This window comes from Thalassophryne amazonica, chromosome 19 (genome assembly GCF_902500255.1).
Source record: "Thalassophryne amazonica chromosome 19, fThaAma1.1, whole genome shotgun sequence".
Taxonomy (NCBI): Eukaryota; Metazoa; Chordata; class Actinopteri; order Batrachoidiformes; family Batrachoididae; genus Thalassophryne; species Thalassophryne amazonica.
In genome coordinates, this window is record NC_047121.1 from 60,073,293 (window position 1) to 60,092,518 (window position 19,226).

The following is a 19,226-nucleotide window of genomic DNA, read 5'->3' on the forward strand; positions in this document are numbered from 1 at the left end:
TCTCTTGAATCCGGGGTAGGTGGGAGGTGATAGCTTTGTTGGTGAAGATGAATCAACAGATAACAGACTAGTTATTACTGTTAGCAATAGGAGTAATACTTCTTTTGACATTTATAACTCTCTGCACAAATTACTACACATAAAGTAAAAAATAAAAAAATTAATTAATTGACTGACACTCCAGCTGTCGGGGGTATGATTGAGATTTATTTCCGTTTGAAAATATACCCATAAATTTGTCATATGAAAACATTTATACAACCTTGAACATTTTATCACAACATTATCACACAAATTAACACCCACATCCCTGCGTTACAAAGAATTGCCCTTAATGTTTTTTAAATTTTTTTAGCATTTTTTTCTCAACATTTAAAACACTGTTAAAAAATCCTCAAAAAAACAAACAAACAAGCAATACAAGATTCCACTACAAATGGCATCAAATCAAATGCCACCTATTAAATATCCAGAACCTGTTGGTGCCCCAGGGGAGGAAACCAGACGCATAAGCTGGAAGTGGTGCAATCAAAGAAAGATGAGAATGGGAAAATTCAACCCATAAATCTGTAAAGCTCAACTTTGTCTCATCCCGAAGACGGCACAGGTCAGTAAATCTTTGCCACCAACTCTTTTATATCATATCAGGGGATTTCTGGGGCAGGAAAATCTGCCTGTGATTTATTATATTATAAAATAGGTTTAACGCGCCGTTTCTATAGGCAGCGGCAGCTTTACTGGGATAACACCAGCGGGTAAGACGCCTCTAAAATCAACTCTGTGGTGAAGACAAAGCTAAGACTTCACATATTGTGCGTCCAAAATCCACACCGCTTCTGCTGGAGTCCTTCCGAGGAGAAACAGTTTCCAAGTTTTTGCAGCATTTCTCTGGAATTTTCTAATAATGAATTTGCATACAAACTTAGATACAGAAATCTTCTGTTTACCTCAACAATTGCAATACTTTTCTGTTTAGCCTTTAAAAAAAAAAAAAAAACACAGTCGACCAAATACTTTTGGACCCCATCATTCAGTGTAATTGCAACAAGAAAGGCAATGCGTGCACATGCACAAAGAAACACACAAATGCAACATGCGCACACTGATGTACGCACCCGCGCACACACACCCACACACACATGCGCACCTTTCACACTGCAGCTTTGATGGGGATCAGACAGTTTAGTCCTGGCGTGTTGCAGCGATGATTGCTCTACCGCCACCTGGAGGTGTCCTCTGTCACGGCGAGTTGACAACATCGTTATTCAACACATTACTGAAACACATGCTAGTGCAGCACGATATCACTCCCATATTGATATGTCGGTTATAGTATTATATTCAGTGTACTGTATGAGAACATTATTTCATATAAACACGTCCACAGTTTCATATGTCATTTTTATATTCACACGTTTATCACTGGATCACCTGCCACACCCACCGGGTTAGTACATCGCAGTCGTTTGTCACAAATGTACAATGGAGCATCGGGGCCATCAACGGGAAAAGATTACCAGAAAGTCAGACATTAAGGTTGAACAAAGAGGAGAAAGCATCCTGCATGGTAGAAACTGATGTCATCTGCAAAAAGTTAAACTGTTTTATTTCCTGAGTAAGTTAAGTGGAAACTAGTGTTAGCTCCGGCTGACTGATTCTGCTCTCTTTCTCTGTGTCTGAGGTGCTGTTGCCAAAATTGGACCTGGGACCTGGGTTTTTGTCACCACCTGCTGGACCATTGGATAACCGCTCACTCACCTGAGACGGTGGGTCTGAAAGGTGCAACGCTTCACATTGACTTTTTAAGAGTCAGGTTTGTTGTTGTTTGTTTTGCATGCTGCTTTGTCTGTATTTTGTTTATTTGTACTTTGTTTTATGCTCTCTGTTGTTGTTAGAATGGCCAAAGCAATGGGTCACCCCTCTGAGTCTGCTTAAGGTTTCTTCCTCAAAAAAAATCCCAAAAGCAGTTTTTCCTTACCACTGTTGCGTGTGTGCTTGGTTTGTTTAGACCTTACCCATGTGAAGCACCTTAGGGTGACGTTGTGATTTAACGTTATATACATGAATCGTCCATCCACTCATCCATTTTCTTCCGCTTTATCTGGAGTCGGGTCGCGGGGGCAGCAGCTCAAGCAAAGCCGCCCAGACCTCCCGATCCACACACACCTCTGACTACTACTGTTTCCGCCTTAGCAAACAATAACGTGATTCTTCTCTATCAAACATTTGTTATAACCCCTGCTAACAAAGGTTGGGGGGAAATATAGGAATGACCCTGTTGGACCGTCTGAAGGGCATCTGGCATAAAACGTGCCAAATCAACATGTGGATCCATTAAAAAAAAAAAAAATTGGAGGTACTCTCCCGATACTGAGCATATTGTAGATATTGAGAGATTACCTGGTATTTAGAGTATGGCTAGCTAACCTACCTCAATACTTACAGTTTAGTAAGTGTTGGGGTGGTCAAACTTGCCAGTACCTGTCAAAGAGACTGTCATGCAAGGATTGGATTGCTGAGCCACGTCATACGTTGGTTGCAACAGGACTGACATAGACCAATCATGGTGCAACATCATCGATGGATGCCACTGGTTAGTAGATTTTTATTAAATGTTATCCAGTGATAGCACACTATATGAAGATGTGCATGAAGGAAAATATTTCACCTCTAAAAACCTTCCAGAGGAAACAGCTGGACTTTAAATTGTTTGTTTTCCTACATGATGTTTGTCAGTTACAAATATGAAAATTTGGCAAAATTCTATTGTACCTGCATTACTGGTAAATGTCCACCAGGTGGAGATATCGCTCCATTTCAATAACCTTGAGACAGGATGACAAACCTGTTGCTTATAATAGTCTATGAATTTCTTGGGCTGTTCAATAGAAGTCTACCAGTTTATTAATTCAGGGACCTTATAACAAAAGATTTACTACCACTGATATATAACGCATACCAGCCACTAGTATGGCTCAGTGGAGGATATTATTTTGTGAGTTTCCTCACAGACGTCTGGCTTGTTGGGCTCTTTGTGCTAAATAAGAGTTACACATTCATCCACTGCCATGCGGTGGAGTCATGGTGACTCTTTAGGGACACAAGTGAGAATATTAAAGGAAAACTGACCCGAGGAGCAGGAAATCACATTGAACAAAAACAAAATGAATGGAAAACGAGGCAAATGACTTAAATAGCAGCTTGTTCCTTCAGGAATTGTCAGTGAACGAGCTGGATCGAAGCCAGAGGAAACGAACTATATTACCCGTAAATGTAGACAAATGAAGAGACAAATGAGTAAATCTTAACTGGCTTTGCAAATTGCTGAATTTGAATTCACTGAATTTAAATATCAAACATTAAATTTGAAATGTTTGGTAATGTTTCCATAATGCGTCAAAACAAAATGTTCTGCATTGCAAAAACCGCAAAGTTATAGCTGTCTCCCGACCGGGTTTACCGGAATGAAATCAGGCGGAAGTTGTTGCTCCTGTTTGATTTCCTCCATACATTATTCCATAGAGATGAACTTCTCCCCATTAAAACAAAGAAAGAATGATGGAACGTCAAACCAACAGAGCAAAACACTATTTTACACTGGCAGACAAAAAAATTGCTCAATACTTACTCAGTACTTTTAAGTACTAATTAATGTTGACATACAGGATTTGTGGTTCCTTCTGATATTATATTGTTTGTTTGCACGTTATACTTGCTACTAAACAAATTGCCTCTTTGGAATAACAACGGTGGGACAGTTACAAGCAATGAGGATGTTGATGGAAAATTGCAACTTGATTGTAATTAACATGGTATGATGATACTGTATTTATTCAAATATAAAGGAAACAATAGGCGAATTCTCAATTACATCTTGGGGGATTCCCAACAACAAAATGAATATCGCTGCTCTTTGATAACTCTTGTGTTTCTAGAAAACTACAAATTGTCCCTATTTTATGGCAGAAAATGACTCTGTAGCATGGTTACATTGGCAAAATGTGAAATAAGTAATTTTTTTTGACGTTTCTTACATACATTTTTGGAGGGAATAGTGAAACTTTGTGGACGTCCTGCTGTCTTTCTTAGCCCAACCTCTTTCCCCTCAGGCTGAATTGGATACCATTTCCCAATTATCTGTTGGGGGACAACTGCTCAGAAAAATGGTGTTGTAGAAGCAGGCGTCATGCTATTAAGTAGACGGTACAAGATTCTATCTCTTCTGAAATGGGAAGTTCAACCGCTGTGCATGACAACACCCTCATCAAATTCTAACAGTATTTCTCAAAGTATTGTAGCTTTAATCTTGTGATATACATTTTTTTTTTTTAAATATTTCAACTTAAACCTCTAAAATGCAGGTCTTTTTTCCCAGTAGTGGCCCTAATGCTGTTATACATCTCTTCAGTAGACATTAAAAAAAATGTATTTCAGCTGATATGTGTACACCGTGTTGTTGATGTTGTGGTTGTATGATTTGTCCGTGTAGTTTAAATCATTTTCATGTTGACCCGGCGTGGCCCGCTTGTTTCTGTCAGCTCAGACGACGCCCCGTTGGATTTGCGTGGGACATACTCAATGTCGAAGCTGCTCTTATGGCGTCCTTTCCCTCGGCTCCAGGCAAACAGGACCAGGAAGCAGAAGATGACCACACCTAGGAAGGACAGGCAGCCCATGGTGGTAGATATAATGATAGTCTTTAGGTCTATGGGGATTGTCATGTTGTACAGTACTGTCCCATTCCCCCAAGTGTTGTTTGAGTCTGTCTGATAGTTTGAGCTTTTGTTGCTATAGTGAGATCTGTCTCCAGTGCCCAGACTCTTCACAGCTAAAGAAGCTGACAGACTGGCGTTACCAGCGGGGTTAGTGGCAATGCATAAATATACTCCACTGTCATGCAGCTCTGCTGCCTTGATCTCCAGGGTACCATCTGGTTGGACTTCCACCCTCCCACTGCTTTTGGCTGTGATGTAACGTCTGTGAGGTGTAATCCAGACCACGGAAGGCCGAGGTGTTCCTTCTGCCACGCAGCTCAACCGGGCCGGCTGGCCCTCATCGGTCATCAGCAGTTGCGTCGCGTTTGGTCCGATCCGTGGCTTGGTGCAGGTCATGTACCTGGAAACTAGAGGTTCCTTGAGGTCGCGGAGAGTTTTCCCTAGTAGGTGCTCAGGGGCACTGCACTCAGGCTGGACATCCAGAAGCTGCAGAGCGGGAGGCTTGTGGCTGTTCAGCAGCCAAAGCAAACGGCAGTCACACACTAATGGGTTTCCACCCAGACAAAGCCTGTGGAGGTTGTCTGGTGAGGCAAACACACCCTTTTCTAGAGAGTCAAGGTGGTTCTGTGACACATCCAGTAGCTGCAAAGCTTTGAGGCCCACAAATGCAAAGGATTCGATGGAAACCAAATGAGCTCCTTGGAGTCGGAGCTCCACAAGATGCAGAAGTTGGCCCAGGTCACCCTGCTGTATGTGTTTGATGCGACAGTAGGACAGGTTGAGATGTGTGAGGTAGGGCACATTATGCAATGCTGCGCCAGGGAAGGCAGACAGGTTAGTGTTGGTTATGAACAATGTCGTAAGGTTGACACCGTGCAGTGACAGGGGTGGCAGTGAGTCCAGCCAGGGCCAAGAATCGATCTCCAGTTGACGGAGACACAAGAGCCTCTTAAAGGAGAAAGGCTTCAGAAAACTAATGCTCAAGTGGCGCATGCGCAGTTCAACCAGGCTGTGCAGATGTGCCAGAGCCTCAGTGGGGACGACAGTCAAATTAGAACGTTCCAAAGTAAGACTCTGGAGTGAGAGCAACCCCGTGAAGGCCCGCTGTGAGATGAAAACCAGTTCATTATAACCCACCTCAAGTGATGTCAACCTCCGCAAATCTTGAAAGGCATGATCCAGGAGAACCACCAGTCTGTTGCTGCTGAGGTCCAGCCGGGTGAGGTTGGTTAACCCTGACAGCACCCCGGCAGGGACCAGCTGGAGCACATTGCTGCGGAAGGTGAGCGAACGCAGAGCGAGCTGAGAGCGAAAGGAGCCAGGCTCTACCACGCTGATGAGGTTGTCGCTGAGGTCCAGGTCCTCTAGCTGCTGGAATGAAGAGAAGTTGTCAGGTGTGATGAGACGGAGCTTGTTCTTACTGAGGTCCAGGACACGCGTCTCAATGGGGATGCCTTCAGGTATGATGGGCAGGCGCTTTCGGTGGCAACTAACTGACTTGCTCTGAGCGGAGCACTCACATCGGGCGGGGCAGCTCAGAACTGGGCTGGCCAGGAGAAGCATCAAGGCCCCGCCCAGGAAGAGGTGGCAGTGATTCTGGGCCGGGTGTAGCATTTCTCTTTTACCCTTGTTGCCCTCTGTCACGGCACAGCTTGTCACCCATATAGACCACCATCACGATCAAGGCCTGCAAACAAGGAAGGCAGAAAACACAAAAATTTAGTTCCGATAACTTTCAGTCCGCAAACATTTTTTTTGCTGGTAAAGTGAGCAAAGTTTAACAGTCAAACACGTTTGTAAACCCTAAAATCAAACATTTCGATCCCTGTCGTGGTTTGTGGCAGACTGGCTGCCGCTTGCTGATGACATCATCATTAAGTGCAAGAGGTGATTGGTCGGTCAATGCAGCGAGCATTGTGGGTAGTGTAGTTTGGCTTCACTTTGGACATACACTGTTACTGTCCGCTCGACACAAACAATACGGACTAATTTTAACATTATTTTATGTTACTTCTTTGTGGCTGACTGGATAATTTAATTGCCATGGCTCGGTGGGGGAGAGAAGATCTCACAGCTCAGGTGTGAGGGACTTTTCTTCACCATTTTGGATAATCAGGACACTTTATGTGGAATATTTTCTTCAGAATTTAATGAATCCCACTGAAACTAACAGGTAAGAATTTATATTTACTACGTGTCTTTTACTCTGCCAATCAATGCATTAATGGACATATTTCGGTTGTTTAAGCCACAGGGTTCAAAGCGTGTGAAAAAAGCGGCAGCTTTTAGTTTGTAAATGACGGCGTATATAATACCAAGATAAACTCTCTCTTCTAATACTGTGTTTTACTGCTTTTGAAAGATGATGACAGTGTTTGGGGTTTTATTTTTTTATTCATTCATTATTCGTGCATTCTTTTTGTGTTTGTGATCCTTGAATTTACCCAGCAGCCCTTGCGGCGCTTAAAGTGAAACTGGTTTATCAGAAGCCGACAGTGTAATCTGATGTGACTGCATCCAAATCAATACTTAAAGTTATCGTTTATTTGTAATAAAGATAAATTGTTTAGCAGTTTATCAGTTTAGCGTCATAAAACATAACTTTTCAGTTATTGGGTGGTTATCGAAGCTAACTCTTTGGTTAGCTGTGCCCACCACTGTTGGGTTGTAGGTTGTTGCCATCCAATTGTTGGGGTTGTCAATATTGAGGCAGCTTCGTGCACATGACCAAAATGTTGTAGCTGACAGGCAGACAACTGGTCCATCCACACCTCTCAAAAGTAGCCATCTACTTGCCCGAGACAGAAAAAATGTAGGCGTCACGACGGCCAGATACCGGGGTCCTCATCACTGTGGAACCTGTGTGGTGGATCTATGCACAGAGAAGAACTGATTTTCCAAAGACACAGAGTACCAAAGACATCTGATTGTCTCTTCAGCTCACTTGTACACATCCCAATCTCACAACCACACAGTAAGAGGGAAAGCACCAGGACTCTAAAGACTTGGACCATCGTTCTCCTTCAAAGACATCACCGCCGTCAAACATCTCTGTCCAGTAACCTCATTAGTTCTTAAGCTCTTCCTAGGCTTCCTTCAGTCTTAAAGGCTGGGGACCTAGAGACATGAACATCACTACCAAAGATAAGTGAATATCTCTATGAGTTTAACGCTTCCACCGTACGCAGGCAGACACACTTCTGATGGCCGAGTCCAGGAAGCCACTGAAAGCTCCATGAAAGGAACTCAGTCTTGATGCAGCACCATTGCAAACACAGATAAAAAAAAAAATAAAAAAGAAAATGAAGAAGAGAAGTCATAGTAGTACCTATATTGGCCTTGACACCCAGTTGTCCAACTCCTATTCCACTCAGCTTCCTGTAGAGAGGAAATTCAACCTACCACATGCTTTCATCTGCAAACTCTACAGATGCAGTATTGAGAGTATTTTCACGAGTAGCATCATGGTACGGTACATCAACAGCACAGCGGGGAACCGGAAACACGCAACGGGTATTAAGAGAGCACAGAATATGGCAGGAGCAGCCCTCCTGCAATCTCGCTCTACATTTCATTCTTTCTGTCTCGCGGCTGTTCTGCTGGTGTTGATGTCATGATGAGGCTCAGTGATTCTCAGGTCAAGTTTGGGTCGACTTCCACAATTCGCGAGTTCAATTTTATTATTTTCTGCCAGCATGAAGGTCATGTTTGTGCATTTGTCTATGTTCGTGGATGCTCCTGGTTCTTTTTTGGTTTGGGGTGGGGAGGGGGGGCACAGCAGACATGCATAGAGATTGGGGCATTGTGGCTTTTAACCGAGACCTTCTACCACTGTGCATCACAGGAATATATACAAAAAACCAAAGAGGCGAATTATTATGAAACTCACTGGTGAGTTGGAGCCCATAAAATTTAGAGTGGATCTCCAGCTAATACAGAAATTTAGTTTTCTTCACTTTACCGTTACAAGATAGGGTTTTTTTGGGGGGGGGGGTTGAGGTTTCATTACTTTCTTAGTGAATCTTGCATGGATCTTTATGGAAAAATATCCAAGATATTTATAGAGACAACATTTGTAATTATGTTGCATTTACTGCAAATCCAGTTAAAAGTTCATATTCAGTGAAACAAAACATGTTTTTGCTGATTATAGAAAATGGGAGAAGTCGGCATCCTCCAAGTGGCCTTCTGGTTCTTAATGGAAATGTGTGTGTTGTGGGTTGGCTCCTTTTCGAGTGTATGATATCCTGCGATCCAATTACCCCCAACGATCACTTTGTTTTTGACTTTGTTGTATCTTTGCGGGACCTTCACAGTGAGTGTGGCTCTTTCTTCAAACCTCTCTGGTGGATACTGTAACCTCATGCAATCTTAGAATAATTTCAAGACTCTGTGTCTGCAGTGTCTTTGTCCAACCTTTATGAATATCTTACTATAAGGCAAAGAACAGATCAGATTAACACTTTAAACGTTTCTCATGTTGTTATTGTTCGTCAGCTTCTGTTTGTCACCAGAATACCTGAAACCCTTTAAACCCATTAACGTGAAACACTGCTTGTTTTGGTAATCATATAGATATGAGATTATTATTTCAATGAAAAATATGAGATGGGGTGCAAAAAATATATATGCTGAGAGTGCTACTGGGAGACTTCAATCCTATAAAACTTCCCATAGGTGCTCTTTTGTAGCAGGTGTAAACAGAAAACCAACACAAAAAGGGGACAATGGCACTCTGTTCTGGAAAAAATATTAAGAAACCTTTAATCAAACATGGCAAAAAAATTCAAATCGCCCTGGCCTACGTGTTACGGCCATATTGACCTTCATGAGGTCATAAAAACCAGGAAGTAAAGCATGATTTAAATAGGTACTCATGATCGTTAAGTGGGTGGAGCTTTTGTAGTGTCAAAAAGTCATGTGACTGACAAATAAAATCAGCAAATAGGTCAACAGAAATTAAAACCACAGATTGATTAAAGGCTTCTTAATATGTTGTCCCTCTATTTTTGCCATTAACTAAAAGAGCTAAAGCTCCAAAATGCAACCTGATGCACATCTGACATCTTTTACATGTACACAAGGGCTGTAAAGCTGAACCCCTTTTGGTTTTACAAAATTTCAATTAAGGACTCTGTTTTTGTTTCTCTTCTGTTGTTGTTTTCCATTTCTTCCATTTGTTAATACATTCTTGTAAAATTTGCAAAGTCTTTGTTAGACTGGCCTAAGGAGTGGGTCACCTCTCTGGGTCTGGTCTGCTTGAGGTTTCTTCCTCATCATCACCAGAGGGAGTTTTTCCTTCACCACTGTCATCTGTATGCTTGCTCAGGGGGGGGGGGGGGGGGTTGGTGAGGTTAGACCTTATTTATGTGAAGCACCTTGAGGCAGCGTTGTTATGATTTGGTGCAATACATTTAATAAATTGAAACGGACTATAAAATTTGATAAGAACTCTAAAAAGACTGAAGTCAATATCCACTTGACATCACCTAATAGTGATACTAATACAGCACTTAACCGCCGTGAAGTTTTTTGAACTGATTAACTGAACTGATTTCTTGATTGTTTGAACTACACTCAACAAAAATATAAATGCAACACTTTTGGTTTTGCTCCCATTTTGTATGAGATGAACTCAAAGATCTAAAACTTTTTCCACATACACAATATCACCATTTCCCTCAACTATTGTTCACAAACCAGTCTAAATCTGTAACAGTGAGCACTTCTCCTTTGCTGAGATAATCCATCCCACCTCACAGGTGTGCCATATCAAGATGCTGATTAGTGCACAGGTGTGCCTTAGACTGTCCACAATAAAAGGCCACTCTGAAAGCTGCAGTTTTATCACACAGGCTTGCCTCTACTGGTGGTTGGCTCTCAATGCGGTATCACTTCCTGTTCCGGAGCACAGCGGTGTTTTTCTGTATCTGTTAGCTGTTTAATCTGCGCAGTTAGATTGATCTAGTTATCTAGATTACGATTTGTTTCCCAGTGTAATCTTTACGTGCCTTAACTAAAGCACTCCTTCTGCTGAATCACCTCTAAATTATTTACACATTATTCACTTTGCGTGTTTTTAGGAATCCGCTAGCTTAGCGTAGCTACTAGCTCTTAGCCGATTTAGCATGGCGGCTTCTCCTGTCTCTCCCGCACTTTTCTGCTCTGGGTGTGAAATGTTTAGTTATTCCTCTGCCTCCTTTAGCAGTAACGGTACTTGTAATAAGTGTAGCTTATTCGTAGCTTTGGAGGCCAGGCTGGGCGAATTGGAGACTCGGCTCCGCACCGTGGAAAATTCTACAGTTAGCCAGGCCCCTGTAGTTGGTGCGGACCAAGGTAGCTTAGCCGCCGTTAGTTCCCCCCTGGCAGATCCCGAGCAGCCGGGAAAGCAGGCTGACTGGGTGACTGTGAGGAGGAAGCGTAGCCCTAAACAGAAGCCCCGTGTACACCGCCAACCCGTTCACATCTCTAACCGTTTTTCCCCACTCGACGACACACCCGCCGAGGATCAAACTCTGGTTATTGGCGACTCTGTTTTGAGAAATGTGAAGTTAGCGACACCAGCAACCATAGTCAATTGTCTTCCGGGGGCCAGAGCAGGCGACGTTGAAGGAAATTTGAAACTGCTGGCTAAGGCTAAGCGTAAATTTGGTAAGATTGTAATTCACGTCGGCAGTAATGACACCCGGTTACGCCAATCGGAGGTCACTAAAATTAACATTAAATCGGTGTGTAACTTTGCAAAAACAATGTCGGACTCTGTAGTTTTCTCTGGGCCCCTCCCCAATCGGACCGGGAGTGACATGTTTAGCCGCATGTTCTCCTTGAATTGCTGGCTGTCTGAGTGGTGTCCAAAAAAGGAGGTGGGCTTCATAGATAATTGGCAAAGCTTCTGGGGAAAACCTGGTCTTGTTAGGAGAGACGGCATCCATCCCACTTTGGATGGAGCAGCTCTCATTTCTAGAAATCTGGCCAATTTTCTTAAATCCTCCAAACCGTGACTATCCAGGGTTGGGACCAGGAAGCAGAGTTGTAGTCTTACACACCTCTCTGCAGCTTCTCTCCCCCTGCCATCCCCTCATTACCCCATCCCGTAGAGACGGTGCCTGCTCCCAGACTACCAATAACCAGCAAAATCTATTTAAGCATAAAAATTCAAAAAGAAAAAATAATATAGCACCTTCAACTGCACCACAGACTAAAACAGTTAAATGTGGTCTATTAAACATTAGGTCTCTCTCTTCTAAGTCCCTGTTGGTAAATGATATAATAATTGATCAACATATTGATTTATTCTGCCTAACAGAAACCTGGTTACAGCAGGATGAATTTGTTAGTTTAAATGAGTCAACACCCCCGAGTCACACTAACTGTCAGAATGCTCGTAGCACGGGCCGGGGCGGAGGATTAGCAGCAATCTTCCATTCCAGCTTATTAATTAATCAAAAACCCAGACAGAGCTTTAATTCATTGAAAGCTTGTCTCTTAGTCTTGTCCATCCAAATTGGAAGTCCCAAAAAACAGTTTTATTTGTTATTATCTATCGTCCACCTGGTCGTTACTGTGAGTTTCTCTGTGAATTTTCAGACCTTTTGTCTGACTTAGTGCTTAGCTCAGATAAGATAATTATAGTGGGCGATTTTAACATCCACACAGATGCTGAGAATGACAGCCTCAACACTGCATTTAATCTATTATTAGACTCTATTGGCTTTGCTCAAAAAGTAAATGAGTCCACCCACCACTTTAATCATATCTTAGATCTTGTTCTGACTTATGGTATGGAAATAGAAGACTTAACAGTATTCCCTGAAAACTCCCTTCTGTCTGATCATTTCTTAATAACATTTACATTACTCTGATGGACTACCCAGCAGTAGGGAATAAGTTTCATTACACTAGAAGTCTTTCAGAAAGCGCTGTAACTAGGTTTAAGGATATGATTCCTTCTTTATGTTCTCTAATGCCATATAACAACACAGTGCAGAGTAGCTACCTAAACTCTGTAAGGGAGATAGAGTATCTCGTCAATAGTTTTACATCCTCATTGAAGACAACTTTGGATGCTGTAGCTCCTCTGAAAAAGAGAGCTTTAAATCAGAAGTGTCTGACTCCGTGGTATAACTCACAAACTCATAGCTTAAAGCAGATAACCCGTAAGTTGGAGAGGAAATGGCGTCTCACTAATTTAGAAGATCTTCACTTAGCCTGGAAAAAGAGTCTGTTGCTCTATAAAAAAGCCCTCCGTAAAGCTAGGACATCTTTCTACTCATCACTAATTGAAGAAAATAAGAACAACCCCAGGTTTCTTTTCAGCACTGTAGCCAGGCTGACAGAGTCAGAGCTCTATTGAGCTGAGTATTCCATTAACTTTAACTAGTAATGACTTCATGACTTTCTTTGCTAACAAAATTTTAACTATTAGAGAAAAATTACTCATAACCATCCCAAAGACGTATCGTTATCTTTGGCTGCTTTCAGTGATGCCGGTATTTGGTTAGACTCTTTCTCTCCGATTGTTCTGTCTGAGTTATTTTCATTAGTTACTTCATCCAAACCATCAACATGTTTATTAGACCCCATTCCTACCAGGCTGCTCAAGGAAGCCCTACCATTATTTAATGCTTCGATCTTAAATATGATCAATCTATCTTTGTTAGTTGGCTATGTACCACAGGCTTTTAAGGTGGCAGTAATTAAACCATTACTTAAAAAGCCATCACTTGACCCAGCTATCTTAGCTAATTATAGGCCAATCTCCAACCTTCCTTTTCTCTCAAAAATTCTTGAAAGGGTAGTTGTAAAACAGCTAACTGATCATCTGCAGAGGAATGGTCTATTTGAAGAGTTTCAGTCAGGTTTTAGAATTCATCATAGTACAGAAACAGCATTAGTGAAGGTTACAAATGATCTTCTTATGGCCTCGGACAGTGGACTCATCTCTGTGCTTGTTCTGTTAGACCTCAGTGCTGCTTTTGATACTGGTGACCATAAAATTTTATTACAGAGATTAGAGCATGCCATAGGTATTAAAGGCACTGCGCTGCGGTGGTTTGAATCATATTTGTCTAATAGATTACAATTTGTTCATGTAAATGGGGAATCTTCTTCACAGACTAAAGTTATATGGAGTTCCACAAGGTTCTGTGCTAGGACCAATTTTATTCACTTTATATATGCTTCCCTTAGGCAGTATTAGACGGTATTGCTTAAATTTTCATTGTTACGCAGATGATACCCAGCTTTATCTATCCATGAAGCCAGAGGACACACACCAATTAGCTAAACTGCAGGATTGTCTTACAGACATAAAGACATGGATGACCTCTAATTTCCTGCTTTTAAACTCAGATAAAACTGAAGTTATTGTACTTGGCCCCACAAATCTTAGAAACATGGTGTCTAACCAGATCCTTACTCTGGATGGCATTACCCTGACCTCTAGTAATACTGTGAGAAATCTTGGAGTCATTTTTGATCAGGATATGTCATTCAAAGCGCATATTAAACAAATATGTAGGACTGCTTTTTTGCATTTACACAATATCTCTAAAATTAGAAAGGTCTTGTCTCAGAGTGATGCTGAAAACTAATTCATGCATTTATTTCCTCTAGGCTGGACTATTGTAATTCATTATTATCAGGTTGTCCTAAAAGTTCCCTAAAAAGCCTTCAGTTAATTCAAATGCTGCAGCTAGAGTACTGACGGGGACTGGAAGGAGAGAGCATATCTCACCCATATTGGCCTCTCTTCATTGGCTTCCTGTTAATTCTAGAATAGAATTTAAAATTCTTCTTCTTACTTATAAGGTTTTGAATAATCAGGTCCCATCTTATCTTAGGGACCTCGTAGTACCATATCACCCCAATAGAGCGCTTCGCTCTCAGACTGCAGGCTTACTTGTAGTTCCTAGGGTTTGTAAGAGTAGAATGGGAGGCAGAGCCTTCAGCTTTCAGGCTCCTCTCCTGTGGAACCAGCTCCCAATTCAGATCAGGGAGACAGACACCCTCTCTACTTTTAAGATTAGGCTTAAAACTTTCCTTTTTGCTAAAGCTTATAGTTAGGGCTGGATCAGGTGACCCTGAACCATCCCTTAGTTATGCTGCTATAGACGTAGACTGCTGGGGGGTTCCCATGATGCACTGTTTTTCTCTTTTTGCTCTGTATGCACCACTCTGCATTTAATCATTAGTGATCGATCTCTGCTCCCCTCCACAGCATGTCTTTTTCCTGGTTCTCTCCCTCAGCCCCAACCAGTCCCAGCAGAAGACTGCCCCTCCCTGAGCCTGGTTCTGCTGGAGGTTTCTTCCTGTTAAAAGGGAGTTTTTCCTTCCCACTGTAGCCAAGTGCTTGCTCACAGGGGGTCGTTTTGACCGTTGGGGTTTTACATAATTATTGTATGGCCTTGCCTTACAATATAAAGCGCCTTGGGGCAACTGTTTGTTGTGATTTGGCGCTATATAAAAAAAATTGATTGATTGATTGACACAGCACAATGCCACATATGACGCAAGATTTGAGGGAGCGTGCAATTGGCATGCTGACAGCAGGAATGTCAACCAGAGCTGTTGCTTGTGTGTTGAATGTTCATTTCTCTACCATAAGCCGTCTCCAAAGGCGTTTCAGAGAATTTGGCAGTACATCCAACCAGCCTCACAACCGCAGACCACGTGTAACCACACCAGCCCAGGACCTCCACATCCAGCATGTTCACCTCCAAGATCGTCTGAGACCAGCCACTCGGACAGCTGCTGAAACAATCGGTTTGCATACCAAAGAATTTCTGCACAAACTGTCAGAAACCGTCTCAGGGAAGCTCATCTGCATGCTCGTCGTCCTCATCGGGGTCTCGACCTGACTCCAGTTCGTCATCGTAACCGACTTGAGTGGGCAAATGCTCACATTCGCTGGCGTTTGGCACGTTGGAGAGGTGTTCTCTTCACGGATGAATCCTGGTTCACACTGTTCAGGGCAGATAGCAGACAGCGTGTGTGGCGTTGTGTGGGTGAGCGGTTTTCTGATGTCAATGTTGTGGATCGAGTGGCCCATGGTGGCGGTGGGGTTATGGTATGGGCAGGCATCTGTTATGAACGAAGAACACAGGTGCATTTTATTGATGGCATTTTGAATGCACAGAGATACCGTGACGGGATCCTGAGGCCCATTGTTGTGCCATACATTCAAGAACATCACCTCATGTTGCAGCAGGATAATGCACGGCCCCATGTTGCAAGGATCTGTACACAATTCTTGGAAGCTGAAAATGTCCCAGTTCTTGCATGGCCGGCATACTCACTGGACATGTCACCCATTGAGCATGTTTGGGATGCTCTGGACCGGCGTATACGACAGCGTGTACCAGTTCCTGCCAATATCCAGCAACTTCGCACAGCCATTGAAGAGGAGTGGACCAACATTCCACAGGCCACAATTGACAACCTGATCAACTCTATGCGAAGGAGATGTGTTGCACTGCATGAGGCAAATGGTGGTCACACCAGATACTGACTGGTATTCCCCCCCAATAAAACAAAACTGCACCTTTCAGAGTGGCCTTTTATTGTGGGCAGTCTAAGGCACACCTGTGCACTAATCATGGTGTCTAATCAGCATCTTGATATGGCACACCTGTGAGGTGGGATGGATTATCTCAGCAAAGGAGAAGTGCTCACTATCACAGATTTAGACTGGTTTGTGAACAATATTTGAGGGAAATGGTGATATTGTGTATGTGGAAAGTCTTAGATCTTTGAGTTCATCTCATACAAAATGGGAGCAAAACCAAGTGTTGCGTTTATATTTTTGTTGAGTGTATGTAATTGTTTCAGTAAGGAGGTCAGGGCTCACGCTTGATGACACCACAGTGATGTCATTATGGGCTTGGGGACCTTTCTCAGCCACCCTACTAACACACAGTAAATGATTATCTTTCAGAAACGGGGTTGCAAAGGGCTGCATCTATTATGTTTCTTACAGTAGGGGTCATTTTGTGATCACCCTCTCCTCTGTACAGATGTATTCTGCATCTAACATTGATCAGGCTGTATATGGTGCCTTGGCAAAGTTTTTTTTTTTTTTTAAATGATTAACTGATTTGATTTCTTGACTCTTTAACTATGTCATTGTCTCAGGCCCTTGTGAGGCTCCAGTCCTTTGCCTGAGCTGCGATATGCAACCAAATAAAAACTAATTTTAGTGATTCTCTGGTGTCCTTTTTAAATCTATTCATTAGTACTGCTGCCATCAAGGAAACATCTGTTTCTTGGTTTGGCCTCATGACATGAACATTAAAAAAGCCTCAGAGGCACCATTAAAAAATAAAATCCCTAACATTCTTGCATTTTTACATTATAAAGCAAAGTCTAGCGTTCTTGCTGCAGGACGTCATCAAAACACCCTGACATTTCTGCCTCATGACATCATAAAGCAAAACCTGCAACATGACCTTAGAATTATCATATATTTTGTGCTAAATTGAATTAAGTAGCAGATCTTGCTGTCAGTCATTGCTAAAAGGCAAATAAATGAAATATAATAGAAACCAAAAGAATAAAATAAGTGCAGAAATAAAATAACTTTATAAAGTAACTGAGTGGTTTAAGTCAGTGGTTCACAAACCTAGTCCTCAAATACCAGCTAACCTACAAGTTTTCCATCTCTCCCTGTTCTGCCACAAGCTGATCAGCTCAGGGACAGATGGAAAACTTGCAAATCATAAAACGAAACATTCCTGCTCCTTTACATCGTAAAGCAAAAACTAACTTTCCTGCTTCATTACGTTATCAAGGAAAACCTAATATTCATTCTTTTTTCCACCATATCCTAAAAAAGCCTTGACATTCTTGCCTCATGATATCATAAAGGAAAATCTAATATTCTTGATGATTTACATTAAAGGAAATCTTAACATTCTTTAATCATGACATTTAATTACCCCCCCCGCCCCCCCCCCCAAAAAAACCCAAACTCCTACCATTTTTCCCACAATGCTATAAGAAAAAAAATTACTTTCCTGTCTCATTACATTATCAAGGAAAACCTTACATTCTTGGAAAATCTAATATTCTTGACTTATTACATCATAAAGGAAATCTTAACATTCTTCCTTCATGACATAATTTAATTCCCCCCCCCCCCGCCCCAAAAAAAAAATCCCAACCATTTTCCCCACAACATTATAAAGGAAAAATGAACTTTCCTGCCTCATTCCATTATCAAGGAAAATTTTACATTTTTGCCCAATGACATCATAAAGGAAAACCTAATATTCTTGACTTATTACATCATAAAGGAAAACTTAACATTATTCCTTCACGACATCATTTAATTACCCCCCCTCCCCCCCAAAAAACAAATCCCTACCATTTTCCCCCACAACATTATAAGGGAAAAATTAACTTTCCTGCCTCATTACATTATCAAAGAAAAACCTTACATTCTTGCCCCATGACATCATAAAGGAAAACTTAATATTCTTGACTTATTACATCATAAAGGAAAGCTTAACATTTTTCCCTCATGGCATCATTTAATAATAATAATAATAAAAACCCAAATCCCTACCATTTTTCTTACACTATAACAGAAAAATTAACTTTCCTGCCTCATTACATTATCAAAGAAAAACCTTACATTCTTGCCCCATGACATCATAAAGACAAACCTAATATTCTTGACTTATTACATCATAAAGGAAAGCTTAACATTCTTCCCTCATGGCATCATTTAATAATAATAAAAACAAAAGCCCAAATCCCTACCATTTTTCTTACGCTATAAGGGAAAAATTAACTTTCCTGCCTCATTACATTATCAAGGAAAAGCCTTACATTCTTGCCCCATGACATCATAAAGGAAAACCTAATATTCTTGACTTATTACATCATAAAGGAAAGCTTAACATTCTTCCCTCATGACATCATAAAAACCTAACCATTTTACCCACAACATCATAAGGGAAAAAATTACTTTCCTGCTTCATTAAATCATAAAGAAAAACATTACACCCGAGCCTGGTGACATCATAAAGGAAAACGTTACATTGTTATATTTGACAATTCTCTGCACACAGTTGTTGCTGTGCTCACAGAGACGTGATAAAAGGAGAGATCTGTATTCTGTAAGATGTCTGTCCCACTATATTGTCAGGGATGTCTGACGCTGTCCACTGCCTTCCGATGACTGTCGGAGGACACTTTACTCTGAACACACTCAAGTGTGAAGATGGTTTTCCTCTTAATTTACTTAATTGTGTTTACAAATTCCTGTCAGCATATGGTGGGCTGACGGGAAGCGACAATAATGACGGGGTAATGATGGGAAGGAGTTCTCTGGGAAGCAAACCTCTGCACAGCTTGGAAAGGCAGAGATCCTGACAGAAAAAGAAGATGCTTTGCAGCAGCCACAGGTTGTTGAACTGACAGATGGCTGTGTGGACAGAGAGGCTGGCTGTAATTGTCTCATTACCGCTGCTATCCGCATTCTCCTCGGGGCTATCTTTGCTAGTCAGG

At 41.8% G+C, this 19,226-nt stretch overlaps 1 protein-coding gene and 1 long non-coding RNA gene across 4 annotated transcripts in view; both read right to left on the reverse strand.

The window, feature by feature from the left end:
* Positions 1–185: 185 nt before the first annotated feature.
* On the reverse strand, positions 186–18,235 carry LOC117532091. Its single transcript, XR_004566782.1, has 3 exons — positions 18,224–18,235; positions 2,937–2,941; positions 186–364 (listed from the first exon to the last, which is right to left on the reverse strand). It is a non-coding gene; the product is annotated as an uncharacterized LOC117532091 (long non-coding RNA).
* Positions 4,176–19,226, reverse strand: part of lingo2b (leucine rich repeat and Ig domain containing 2b) — an 81,595-nt gene continuing 66,544 nt past the window's right edge. For 2 of the 3 annotated variants that reach the window (XM_034195333.1, XM_034195334.1), the window contains one exon: positions 4,176–6,402. In XM_034195333.1, coding sequence (XP_034051224.1) covers positions 4,491–6,329 — 1,839 coding nt within the window. In that variant the 5' untranslated portion in view covers positions 6,330–6,402 and the 3' untranslated portion in view covers positions 4,176–4,490. Of the gene's footprint in view, positions 6,403–14,557; positions 14,563–19,226 lie in introns of all 3 variants that reach the window. The other variant, XM_034195335.1, reaches the window with a different exon arrangement.